Source organism: Xenopus laevis, chromosome 2L (assembly GCF_017654675.1).
Source record: "Xenopus laevis strain J_2021 chromosome 2L, Xenopus_laevis_v10.1, whole genome shotgun sequence".
Lineage (NCBI taxonomy): Eukaryota > Metazoa > Chordata > Amphibia > Anura > Pipidae > Xenopus > Xenopus laevis.
In genome coordinates, this window is record NC_054373.1 from 24,569,559 (window position 1) to 24,583,481 (window position 13,923).

A 13,923-nucleotide genomic window follows, 5' to 3' on the forward strand; every position below is an offset into this window, starting at 1 on the left:
TGGTCAGCAGCTAAGAAACCCACCCAGGTTTTAAAGGACACAGTGGGGCTCAGTTATAAACATTGGGCAAATTTGCACCTCGGCAGTTACCCATAGCAACCAATCAGTGATAAGCGTTTTTAATCCAGCTACAGGTTGAACAATGAAAGCAAGCATTTGATTGGTTGCCATGGGTTACTGCCCAGGTGCAAAATTGCCCAGTGTTTATATTTCTTTCTGCAGTGATATTAAGCTTGGATGCATCTGTGCCCACATTCACACTAAAGGCACAAACAGAAAGGCTGGAATAGCAAATCTAGAAGATAGATGAGTGTGATTATAGCCAGCTTATATACATTATAGGAGCAAGTGGTGTAGAAAGGACACTGGTGTTTTATTGAGATATTTCTATGTATAACTGCTGAGTGTTTGTGTACACATTGATACTGCCTAGGGATGGGCGAATTTTTTGTCCTGGAAATGACGGCCATAGACTTGGCGTTGCGTCCAAATGCTGCACTTCCAAAAACAAATTGCAGCTCATCAAAAGCATTTTGACGCCCATAGATTTTCGTGGGCGTTGGCAACATTTTGCTGGTTGCGAATTATAGGCAAATTCGCCCAACCCTGCTGCCGCATAATTCCATTCTGATCTGCTCAGAGATTGTTATGGCCCCAAGTTACTTAGTAAAGCTTCAGGAGCATGCTCAGTAGGGGCTGACAATTCTGTTGCTGTAAAAGGGAAAGGAAACGTATTTATTTTTAACACTGAAATATTTAAAACCCTACAAAAAATGCAAAATATAAAGTAATTGGCAAAAAAAAAAAAGTTATTGTTTCTAGTGTACTGTCTGCCATTTAGTGAAGGGGATCTATTCCTGAAAATCTATAGGCATCTCCTGCAGTAACTATAAAATGTAGTATCTGTACTCTACTGTTAATAGATGATACATAACATTCATCATAGATTATCTATCTGTCTGTCCATCAACACTGACAGATCTATTGATATCTGCCCATCTATCATTATTCAATCTATGTATGGAAAACAAATACCCCAATCTGTCTTAATGACTTCTATTAAGCACAGTTAGATCTGTGTATAGATACAGACAGATACAGTGATAGATAGATAATAGAGTGCTAGAGATATAGCTAGAGACAGACATATATACTGACAGACAGACACTACATCACTACAGTAGATAAACCCTATTTCAACAAAGAAACATTTGGCGAGATGTGAGATCACCTGTGTCCCCTCCTTCCATTGTCATGCTGCTGCTGCTCTTTACTTGACCTTCATTTTAATTCCAGGATAAGCAAGAGCTGCACTTGTCATCCTCACATCTCTCAGCTCTGACCCCCTTCACTGCAAAACTGAGTCCATATGTTCTGCGTATGACAGGACTCTTCAAAATGTCTTCTTGTTCTGTCATGTCTTTCTCATCCGTGGCCTCGGCGCATACTTAATTAACATATTATGCCTGCAGTAACCACTAATCCTAATTGCAACAGATGATAAAAGGTGTGGGGGGGGGAGGTTAGATGTTCCACTGATGTTGCCGAGAGATCATCAACCTGAGGTTGTCCAACTGTTGCCATAGAGAAGGCCATGCACTTAAAATACTTTGTATTGGGGGCAGCTAGAACAGTGATACCCAGACACTGGAAATCCACAACACCTCCTACATTCAGCGAGTGGATTTCCGAAATGAGCCAGATAATGCGTATGGAGGAGCTATTATCATATATGCATGATAGACAAACATTATATGCCAAGACATGGGCAGCTTGGGTTATGTTCTTGGAATCAGATGCTATAAAAAATATCTAACCGGACAGGAGCAACCTTGTATTTGAATATAAACCATTGTATTACAGAAAGAGCGGTTTGTGGTATTTGGCCTAGCACTAGTTTTCTCTATTCACTTTTATAAACCCCCCCCCCCTTTTTTTATTTATTTTTATTCCCTTTTTCCCCTTTTGTATGCTGACGCGTGACCAGGGTATCTTCGCTAGATCTCTTCTACAACAGTCCACCCCCTTCCTCTCTATCATAGGGACTGAGTAGACCATTATCACTGCGCTATATAAGTATGAGTCCCAACTCGCTTCTGTCTCAGAGATGTCACTGACGATAGGCTATGTAGGAAAGGGGGATTGGAACTTTGTTAAAGTAATGTCAACCCTGAGTTCATGTATTAACACTGTTGGTTATCTCCTCTTTCCCCTTGTCCCTATTTTCTCTAACAGTTGACTGATCATAATATATGAATAACATGCTTTATTGTTATATATTGACTGTCGAGATGTTATTTTTGTATGCGCTGTATCAACCAAAAATAAAGATTATATAAAAAAAAAAAATACTTTGTATTGAAATATTTTAGTTGGACTGGGATATTCCACACTTAGATCCCAGAGATACTATTTGACATACAGCAAATCTGACTTCTAATCAGTCTGTGTGATCTTCTGCTGCCTCTGTCCCCCATTAAAATCTCTCTATAGTAGACTGATCGGTGCATGTAGCAAGATAATATCTGTATATCTGCAGTCGCCAACTATCAATTGTTACTGTCTTGAGACAATAAGGAGTAGATTTATTAAGGGGCGAAGTGGCTAATGCTAGCGATAATTAGCCAACATTACAACATCATCAATTTACTAACAATTTACTAACGGGCGCAGGCGCCAATTCGCTAACGAAAGAAACAGGTGCTAATGGTCATTCGCATTCTATCGTCTTTCGACAATGGAATTCACTAAAGTACAGATTTTACTGAACGTTACCTCTTTCGCCAGAGTTGCCTTCGCCACCTCAGACCAGGTGAAGTGCATTAAAGTATCCAGATCTTCCTCAATCTTCTGAAAATGAAAATGCATCAAAGTCGAAGAAATGCTGGCGGCTTTTCCCTTTTTCAGCCTGATTGCCTGCAAAAGTCCTAACAAGCTTTTTTGGGCATCCGGTTTTTCCCATTCATTTGCAAACATATGGAACATTAATTTTACAGTGGGCTCATGTGTAGGGCATTAGAATAACTCTATTGTCTTTATTAAAGGGCATGTAAAGGCAAAAAACTAAAATCCCATTTTTACTTTCTTTAATGAAAAAGAACCCTATCTCCAATATACTTTAATTAAAAAAGTGTAATTTGTAAGTATTTGCGCCAACATTTATAATAAAGGCGTCCATACAACTTTAAATTTCCCACCCTATGCAAATTGACCTGAGCGCAAGATCCCTAGCGAAGTTTCGCTAGGCACATATGAACGCTAGCGCATCTTCACTATCAAAAGCTCACATTTCTGAAGTAACGATATCTTAAAGTCGCCAGCTTTCGACGCCCACGACGAAACTCCGCATTTTAGTGAATTAGCGTAGTCTGTGCAAATTTTAGCCGGACGAAGATGTGAAGTGGACATTGGTGACTTTTAGCCGGTTAGGAAATCTACCCCTAAGCTTTAGTGACGACACCTTATCTGCAGCTGGAAGACCTTCACATAAAGATAGGCAATATCACTTGAAAGACCTTATTTTTCCCATGAAGAATGGCAATAAAAGTCAATAATCAAATCTCTGCCTCCTTCTATTAACACTGTCAGTAGACCCTAGTCAGAATGATTGTTTTGGCTTTCCTACATTTCCCAGCATCCTTTCAGCATACCGGTGTAGCATTTTATGATTTCTGGTGTATGGACTTGGAATAAGCATTTGATCTCTGATTCCCTTTATCCTGTAGATTCCTTCGGAAACCCGGTGCCTCCAGGGGACCAAGTCAGCCTTGCCCAGCAGATATCTGATGTGGTGAAGCAGCCGGCGTTCATTGCAGGGATTGGTGCCGCCTGCTGGATAATCCTAATGGTTTTCAGTATCTGGTTATACCGCCACCGAAAGAAACGCAATGGGCTCACCAGTTCGTATGCAGGAATCCGGAAAGGTATGACAGATGCTCTGCCACCAGACTTGTTCATTGAATATACATGTTACTTTCTTTTACTTTGATAAGTCTAGCAGGACGGCAGTTTCATGTAGTGGGAGGTCAAACAGGCCAAGCAGCCAATGGACACTTGCACCAAATTTTCCAGTCTATAAAAAACATGTTTGCTGTGTTTGTCAACCAGGAGTAGCGGTGGGTGAATTTATTCGGCAGGTGCGAATTCACTGCATATTTCCGAGTTTCGCCACCAGCAGATACAATCGAAAATTTGCCATGAAAATTTGCTGGCGAAATTTTTTTTGATGCTGTTGACAGTTCCGACACCAGCGACAGTACTGATGACTTTAATGGGCATCAATTGTCGCGAATTTTAAGCCCATTTCGCAAATTCGCCCATCACTAGCCAGGAGCTTTTGGACCAATGTCAGGCCAATCTTGGCAAAAATTACTAGTAGTTACCTTAACTATACTACTCATAAAGTCACAGGTACAGGGGCTTAGCTACAGAGGAAGCAGAACCCGTGGTTGCAGGGGGGCCCAGGAGTGTAGAGGGCCCAGTGAGGCACCAATAAATGAACAATTTCAATATATCCGGTAGCATAGGTCAACTTTCCAATATGTTTGGGCTCGAAATTGAATTTGTCGTTGGGGCCAAGTAACCACTAGTCATAGGGAGTAAATAAACCATACTGGCTTTGGCCATACACCGGGACCTGAGCTTGTTTAATGAACCAGTTTGGCCAATCTGATTGTATTGATATTTTCATCTCTAAACTAGGACCATTGGGGCTGATTCCTTAAAATTTGAGTTGTTATTTTCCAATAATTTGATGTGGCATAAAAGAAAAAAAATATATAAAAACTGTATTTTTTTTTTTTTTTCAAATTTTGAGATTTATCAAATTGCAAAGGTAAAATTTGTCTCAGACCTTGTCCTTTACTAGAGATGCACTGAATCCATTATTTTGGGATGTGGCAGAATCCTGAATCCTTTATAAAAGCTTTGGCCGAATTCCAAACTGAAGCCAAATTTCACATCCTTGATTGCATGATGAAAATTTGCATGGTTTTAAGGAATCAGATTCGGTTCGGACAGGCACTTGGATTCCACCTAATCCTGCTGAAAAAGGTTGTATCCTGGTTTGGGTGCATCCCTAATGGTCACTGAACTCAAAGACATCTAGTTGTAGAGCCAACAGATTCAGTAGAATGACGAAGTTACAGGGCCCTGGCCATAAGAGCTTGCAATCTATTTGATTAAAACCCCTTGTGTGCCACTGGATTTAGCAAGGTTCCATTGCATACAGACAGGTATTGCTCTTCCACTACCCGAGGAACATTCTTACATGACAATATCCAGCAGGTCTCTCTGTGAGGTTGGCATGTGGGGATATAAATGGGAGCCACCCTCTAATTGGCTGCTACGTGATTTCATTAACTCTGACCCTCTTTTTATCTAATTGTTCCTTTTCTTTAAAAACCAGCCAGTGTTTACATAGTTGGGTCAAACAAAAATAAAAATGTAACGCCGGGGACCTTTCATGTATTTTCCTTAACCCGGCGTGTCCTTGTGATGTGAAATGATTGTGCTGTGAGGCCCCCGTATTCCTGCTTGAATAGGGCAACACTTGAAAGCACAGATTTTTATGGTTCCTTGTGTTACTATGGCTTTTTTTTTTTTGGCTGGAGCTGAATTGCATTGAGTGTGTGTGTGAAAAGAGAAAGCACAATAGGATTCCTGAGACAGGGACGGCTCTGATACAAACGAAGGACACTCGATGAACTGGGGGGAAAGGAAGGCGAGGTTTTGTTTATATTCACCCTCATCAGCTAGCAATTTGGGCTGAATGGGATGAGCAGATTCTTCTTTTTTATATACAACAAATAAGGGGGTTGAAAGAAAAGAGGCCTAATCAGGGCGAGACAAAGTGAACACACAATGGTTGGCATACGGGGAAAACATGGAATTCCCTATATTTCCCTGAATGGAAGTCTATAAACTATGTTCCTATGTCTGCTTTGTCAGTCTATTTTTCCATCTCTCTATCATCTATCCATCTCATTATCTATCTTTCTGTCTGTCTGTGTCTATCTATCGAACTATCTTTTTATCATCTATCTCTATCTATCTATTATCTCTCTCTCTCTCTCTCTCTCTCTCTCTCTCTCTCTCTCTCTATATCTATTTATATATCTATCTACTTATCTCTCTCTCTCTCATCTATCTCTCATCTATCTATCTCTATCTATCTATCTATCTATCTATCTATCTATCTATCTATCTATCATAGATGGCAGTCAGACTTTATATAAAAAAAGTGGTGCAGATAGTAACGCTTTCATAGCAGAGCCCTAAAAACCAGTGTTATTTTGTTCCTACAATATATGAACGTGGAGGCGCCGGAAGCACAAACATGATTTTGGTTCTACAGCAGAGCTCTATTGGCCGTGTTTAGAAGACTATCAGCTCTATAATATCTGCATGAAGGTGCATGAGAACCCCCCATATGTCCAGCATGTCTGTGTGTGCACTGCGGGGGACTACAGTGATTCCGGGGCCCACTGATACTCATATGGATTGGAAAAGCATTGGTAACAATAGGAATGCATTCTCTTGTAAAGTTCCATGCTTGATAAATGGACACAGATCCAAAAGAGAATGACCATTAATTCCATATAAAATCTGTGTAGCTTGAATGGTACCAGGAGCCCCTGTGCTGAGAATGTCAATTCTCCCAAAGTTGCTTGTTCATGTCCAATTGACTTTATGTGGCCTGACTTGTACTAATGTGATATGTTCCCTTTCTCTCTTCAGCTTAATAACCAGTTGTCTCTTTTTTTTTTTTTTTTTTTTGATTTTTCAGTTCCGTCTTTTACCTTCACACCAACAGGTACATATTTGCACTTCTCTCCCTTCTCTGTCTGTGGCATGTGCTTTATAATATATGTTTGCCTAGCGGCCCTAGCCAAAATGTTCTGCTCCTGCTGTTTAGACAGTTTAGACAGATTGTATTTATTTAATATAGTTATGGGCCTGTTATCCAGAATGCTTGGGACCTGGAGTTTCCCAGATAATGGATATTTACGTAATTTGGATCTCCATACCTTAAGTCTACTTAAAAATCATTAAATAACCCCAATAGGCTGGTTTTGCCTTCAATAAGGATTAATTATATCTTAGTTTGGATCAAGTACAAGCTACTGTTTTATTATTACAGAGAAAAAGGAAATAATTTTTAATAATTTGGATTATTTGGATAAAATGGAGTCTATGGGAGACAGCCTTTCCCTAATTCAGAGCTTTTTGGATAATGGGTTTCCAGATAACAGATCCCATACCTGCATATGATACAGAACTGGGTAATGGTGAACCTTACCTTTTCACTGCCAATAAACCATATGTATTAACAAGATGTTTACATGTATAGGATCTGTTAACCAGAATATGTGGAACCTGGGGTTTTCTGTATATGAGATCTTTCCATATAAAGAAGTACCTATGTCATATTCTTATTTGCTAACAGCAATACTGCCCAGTAACTGTAAACCAGTGAAACCAATCAGATATTTATCTTCAGTTGTCAAACTGCTTTGTATTGGTTGCTGATTGGTTACTGTGGAATATTGTGATATAAAGAAGTGGCAATCATTCATTACAAATAGATTTAAATGTGTACAGGTATGAGACTTGTTATCCAGAATGCACGGGACCTGGGGTTTCTGTTATTTGGATCTTCATACCTTAAAGGGATACTGTCATGGGAAAAAACATTTTATTCAAAATGAATCGGCTAATAGTGCTGCTCCAGCTGAATTTTGCGCTGATTTCCATTTCTCAAAAGAACAAACAGATTTTTTTTTTATATTCAGTTTTGAAATCTGACATGGGACTAGACATATTGTCAATTTCCCAGCTGCCCCAAGTCATGTGACTTGTGCTCTGATAAACTTCAATCACTCTTTACTGCTGTACTGCAAGTTGGAGTGATATCACCCCCTCCCTCCCCCCCAGCAGCCAAACAAAAGAACAATGGGAAGGTAACCAGATAGCAGCTCCCTAACACAAGATAACAGCTGCCTGATAGATCTAAGAACAACACTCAATAGTAAAGATCCATGTCTCACTGAGACACATTCAGTTACATTGAGAAGGAAAAACAGCAGCCTGCCAGAAAGCATTTCTCTCCTAAAGTGCAGGCACAAGTCACATGACCAGGGGCAGCTGGGAAATTGACAAAATGTCTATATATCAAAATTGTCAAAATGTCTATATATCAAAATTGAATATAAAAAAATCTGTTGGCTCTTTTGAGAAATGGATTTCAGTGCATAATTCTGCTGGAGTAGCACTATTAACTGATGCTTTTTGAAAAAAACATGTTTTCCGATGACAGGATCCCTTTAACTGGACTAAAATATAATTTAAACATTAAATACATCCAATAGACTGGTTTTGCTTCCAGTGAAGGTTAATTATATTTTAGTTTGGATCAACTGCTGTTTTATTATAAAATGGAGTCTATGGGAGGCAGCCTTTCCATAATTCAGAGATTTCTGTATAATGGTCTTCCAGATAACGGATGCCATATCTGTACCACTAATTAAAAATAAGAAAATGCAGATGGAGCAAACTTTATCTAGACATTTGCCACAGTTTACACACCTGGTGAACTTCATCATCATCATCACCATCAATATCATCATCACATATCCTAAAGGATCCTTCATATGAAGATGAATATAAAGCCATGTGCAGAAAAGCTTTTTTTCTCTTTAAGCTGTAATACTCTGTGCTAACCAGTAGGTGGAACCAGTACTTCACATAACCACTCTCTCTGCTGACTTCATCTGAGGAACCATTCACTCACTGACTGTCCTCACCCCCATCAGGAGAGCTGACCTTGTTGCTTAGCTTAGACCCAGGACATACTGTACCTTTAGGGCAGAGACAGAAGAAAAGATTCAGGGAGATTTAGTCGCCCACTGTCATTGGGCGTCTGAATAGCGTGGCAGTTTTGATGCGAGCGACTTTGCGGACGCGTGTACAAAATTAGAATTTTTCACAGGAGCTTCGCAAATTTATTTGCCGGCTGCAAAATGCAGAAATTCACTGCAAATTCGTGCCAGGTGAATTTATTCGCCCATCACTAATCACATCTTAGTTTGGACCACTAATTTCCCTGAAAAAGCCTTTCCGGCCGCTAGAATCTAAATCGCCGACACCGAAATTTTCCTCGTGAGGCAACTTCCAGGCGACTTCGGAAAACGAAGCTCTCCGAGAAAGAGGTGAAATGCCGCCGGGCGACTAATCTTCCCGAATCTGACCATGTGTCAGATTCTAGCCGTCGTGGAGGCTTTTCGAGGAGATTAGTTGCCTGAAGAAGAGGCGATTAGTCGCCAGGCGACTAAATCTCACTGAATCTTACCGTGTGCCCTTATTCTTAAGTACAAGGAAAAAAAATGAAGTCTCACTAAAACACAATTTTGCATAAAATAGGTAAAACCCAACTTCATGGTTTATATTAATTTTATTAGCACCGGCAACCAATTAGACTAGTGCATTAATGGTTCATATTCATTTTTGATTGGTTGCTGTGATTTAAAAGACTAAGACGCATTTTTACTGAATATCCTTCAAAATCCATGGCCACTATTTTTTAGAAGATTTAACAAATATTTTATCTTAATATTTCCCATCAGGCAGTGGTTGTTTTTATGTCATTGAGATTTGGCCTTTGAAGTACAGGTATGGGATCCGTTATCCGGAAACCTGTTATCAAAAGCTCAGAATTATGAAAAGGTGTCTCCCGTAGACTCCATTATTCAAAAAATCCACATTTTTAAAAAAATTATTTCCTTTTTCTCTGTAATAATAAAACAGTAACTTGTACTTGATCCCAACTAAGATATAATTAATCCTTATTGGAAGCAAAACCAGCCTATTGGGTTTATTTAATGTTTACATGATTTTCTAGTAGACTTAAGGTATGAAGATCCAAATGATAGAAAGATCCATTATTGAGGAAACCCAAAGTCCCAAGCATTCTGGATAACAGGTCCCATACCTGTACCCCAATTTTCCTTGCGCCTGGCAAGGAATGCCCCAATTATTTTCATAACATCACTTTTTTGGAAAACATTTCTTTTTTATATCCAGTTGAGATTATTTCAAGAAAACCGGAGAAAGTTTTGTGCTAAGCCGGCATTTCGCTAGCGTCTTCGGTGGCTGCCTCCCCTGGTTGGCTTTAACTTCAGTGAGAGATTGAACGCTGCCTCTTAGTCTTAATCCTGTTATTGTAATCACTGGCGGCAGTTATCTCTGCTCTGCAGCCTCCCGGCTTGGAATTCTTCTAAAGAGCCCAATTTGACTTCCTTTTCAACCGCATTCCTAGTTAGAAAATGCATAGCTACGAAATCCATCAGCATTCCCCTACCCCATGCTAATCCCTTTAACCCTTTCTGTTAATGGCATGCCTTCAAAAATCACCATTTCTAATAAAACACCAATAATAATGTGCAGGAATGGAGACTGCAAGGCCATCACCTTATTTACTAACAATTTCCAGCAGTTATTTCTATCATTTGCCATCCCGTGCGCATTTATTGGAATTATTATTTTCTACCACTGAATATTAAAATATTGATCTTATCATTACCATTAGAATGATCTGTGCAGGTTCTTATGAAATCATGTGGTCGCTGGAACTGATATCTGGGGGTGGGGATGGGGTCATTGTTTTACCATTTTTAGTTTATACTCCCCATTTAAAAATCTTTTATAATTCTTTTTCATTAAAAAAAAATGCTAAACCAAATCAAAGAGAAACTATTCAGGAAGAACTAGTTATTTCTAATACAGTATAAGTCTTGGATATTCCTAACCATAGTAGAAAAAAGGTGAAAAATGAAGTCATTGGGGCTCATTTATAAACACTGGGCAAATTTGCACCTGGGCAGTAACCAATAGAAACCAATCAGTGATTAGCTTTTTTTCAGCCAGCTGCAGGTTTAGCACTGAAAGCCATCATCTGATTGGTTGCCATGGGTTACTGCCCAGGTGCAAATTTGCTCAGTGTTTATAAATGAGCCCCACTGAGTGGGCAGTTTAAACTTGCATAAGATGAATAAATAGGTAAACCGAACAAATGCAAAGTGACGCACTGGTAGTGAGCCCACCATAGGGCAGAGACACATGGTCAGATTCGGGAAGATTAGTCGCCCGGCGGCATTTCACCTCTTCCTCGGGGCGACTAATCTCCCCCAAACTGCCTTCCCACCAGCTAGAATCGTGGGCGGGGTGGCAAACGAAAGGCTTTGTTTTCCAAAGTCGCCCAAAGTTTCCTTGTGAGGCAATTTCAGGCAACTTCGGAAAACTAATCGCTCCGAGTGCCATCCTGCCGGCGATTTTCATTCTTCCAACAGCCCTTTATGTGTCCCCTAACTTGCATTAGGGGCTGCGTAGGCTGCAAAATAATCCAGTACAGGTATGGGACCTGTTATCCAGAATGCTCGGGACCTGGGGTTTTCCTGATAACGGATCTTTCCGTAATTTGGGTCTTCACACCTTAAGTCTACTAGAAATTCATTTAAACATTAAATAAACCCAATAGGCTGGTTTTGCTTCCAATAAGGATTCATTATATCTTAGTTTGGATCAAGTACAAGCTACTGTTTTATTATTACAGAGAAAAAGGAAATCATTTTTAAAAATTTGGATTATTTGGATAAAATGGAGTCTATGTGAGACAGCCATTCCCTAATTCGGAGCTTTCTGGATATCGGGTTTCCGTATAAGGGATCCCATACTTACATCACAGTCTCACTTATGGCAGTCAATGGCAGCTAGTAAGGCTAGGGCTGCACTGTATTCATGTGATACAAGGTGCACAGCCTAGCAAGACCCCAGATGTAAGTGCTTATTGACTGATTTTCAATAGTTTTTTTAGTGCTTTGGAACTATTTTTGTTGAAGGAGAGAGGCCATTTAGCTTGATTCTCCCTTCCAGATTAACCTCAATGAGACCAGGGAGAAACTAATCGTGCACAGCTCAGTGTTTCTTTTTAAGCAGAGCCTGGCTTTGTATACATTAAAAAAAAACAAAAAAAACATTGACAATGCAGCTTCTTTTATCAGGCTCAAAGTCTAAACAAAGGCAGTGTATTAGGAATGTTAGTATCCATTATACGTTAAGTTGTTATCCAAAAAGTTTCAAGTTAGGGAAAGGGTCAGGGCACACAGGCAGATTCAGAGAGATTAGTCGCCCGGCAACAAATCTCGTCTTCAGGGCGACTTATCTCCCACAAACTGCCTCCCCGAATCTGCCTGTGTGCCCTGACCCTAAGGCTCCAATTAAATCAAATAATTAAATTTAAATATGATTCCCTTTTTCTCTGTAATAATAAAACTTGTACTTGATAGGAAGTAAGCCGCATGAATCCAAATAATCCTATCAGGTTCATGTAATATTTAAATGTTTGTTATCAGATTTTTAGCAGATCAAAGCTACAGAAAAAGCACCAGGTCCCAAGCATTCTGGATACCTATACAGGCTGTCCAGATTGCTCTGGACCTGGGTTTTCCCAGATAAGGAATATTTCCATTATTTATATCCATACCTGAAGTCTGCTAAAAAAAAGAATTCAAACATTAAAGAAACCCAATAGGCTGGTTTTGCATCCAATAAGTATTAATTATATTTTAGTTTGGGATCAAGTACAAGTAATATTACAGAGAGAAAGGAAATTATTTAATTAAAATAGAGTCTATTGGAGACATGTTTCCAGATAATGGATCCATACCTGTATATTGCTAGGTATTGTTTAACACCAATCAAAGCACCACGTGTGCTATCAGCCCCGTTTTTCATCTTTTTTTAAATAGAAAGACTTGTTTTCGGCCTACAGTAATTCCGATCTGTGCGTCTGCACTCACACAGTGTGATAGATTCCTTGTTATTTATCATCCATCAGATCTGTCTGTCTTACTTTCTGCTTCTGTTCTTAATCTTCAATATTCATCACTTCTTTCCTACTGGCGTTAGTAATACAGGGAATATAGTCTCTGGAATGTGCACAGTGGGGTTCAGCATAGGCTTTTGCTCATCCCAACCTTTTTTTTTAATGAATACGTGTCACTTATTCCATAAATACAGGATAATGCAGTTGGCTTTTGCTAATAATATTGTATGTGTATTTATTTTAGTGGCGTACCAGCGAGGAGGGGAAGCTGTAAGCAGCGCAGGCAGGTGAGTAAATTTGTTCTGATGTCGTTCTGCTGATCCTTTGTTCTGTCAGTTTATGGGAAACAATGTGCCGCAGGCTTATTTTTACTGAATCTCCTAAATTGTTCTGTTTCTAGGACCCTATCCACTTGTAAAAGGGTTTAAATTTTCTTCCCCAGTTCTTTTGATATTTTTTTTAATCAGCTGAGCGCTGTTTTGGGTTGAAGTTGATCTAAAGTGCAATGGCTATGTTGCCTACAAGACAATGGTATTTTAGTTTTTTTTATGGAAAACATTATCATTGGAGCACCAGCAGAGGGAGCACTTTAGCAAGAATCAGTAGGAGGACAGTTGCCTTGCATTAGCAGATAACTGTAACAAGCTCCTTGTGAGAGAGATATATATATATATATATATATATATATATATATATATATATTCATATTTTCTATTTTGGTTTGCCGATTATATGCTAGTTCAACGTTTATAACAATTGTTCTTGCACAACAAATAAAATATATCTGTCCTGATGGTGAATTTTCATGAACTTTATTAATAAGAAATTAAGAAAGCCATCGTAAGAGTAAAAGTTGGGGGAAATGGCTATTTGCTTTCCTAGATATAACAGAAAAGCCAGCTTGAAGGTCAATTAGGGCTAGATTTTGGAATACACACATATCTGCATTCCTGAAACTGGGACTGATTGACAAAAACACCAATATTTCCCTATGTCCAGGGTCGGATTTGGCCGGTGGGACACTGGGAAAAAACTGTGGCCCC

General features: G+C 39.3%; 1 protein-coding gene across 1 annotated transcript in view; it reads left to right on the plus strand.

Annotated features, from left to right (window-relative positions):
- The window catches only part of robo1.L (roundabout guidance receptor 1 L homeolog), a gene marked incomplete at its 5' end in the record, with an annotated part of 197,096 nt that overhangs the window by 153,629 nt on the left and 29,544 nt on the right, over positions 1 to 13,923 (plus strand). Inside the window, 3 exon segments of the mRNA NM_001090781.1 lie at positions 3,726 to 3,923; positions 6,788 to 6,814; positions 13,125 to 13,167. Of these exon segments, the coding sequence (NP_001084250.1) occupies positions 3,726 to 3,923; positions 6,788 to 6,814; positions 13,125 to 13,167 (268 nt within the window).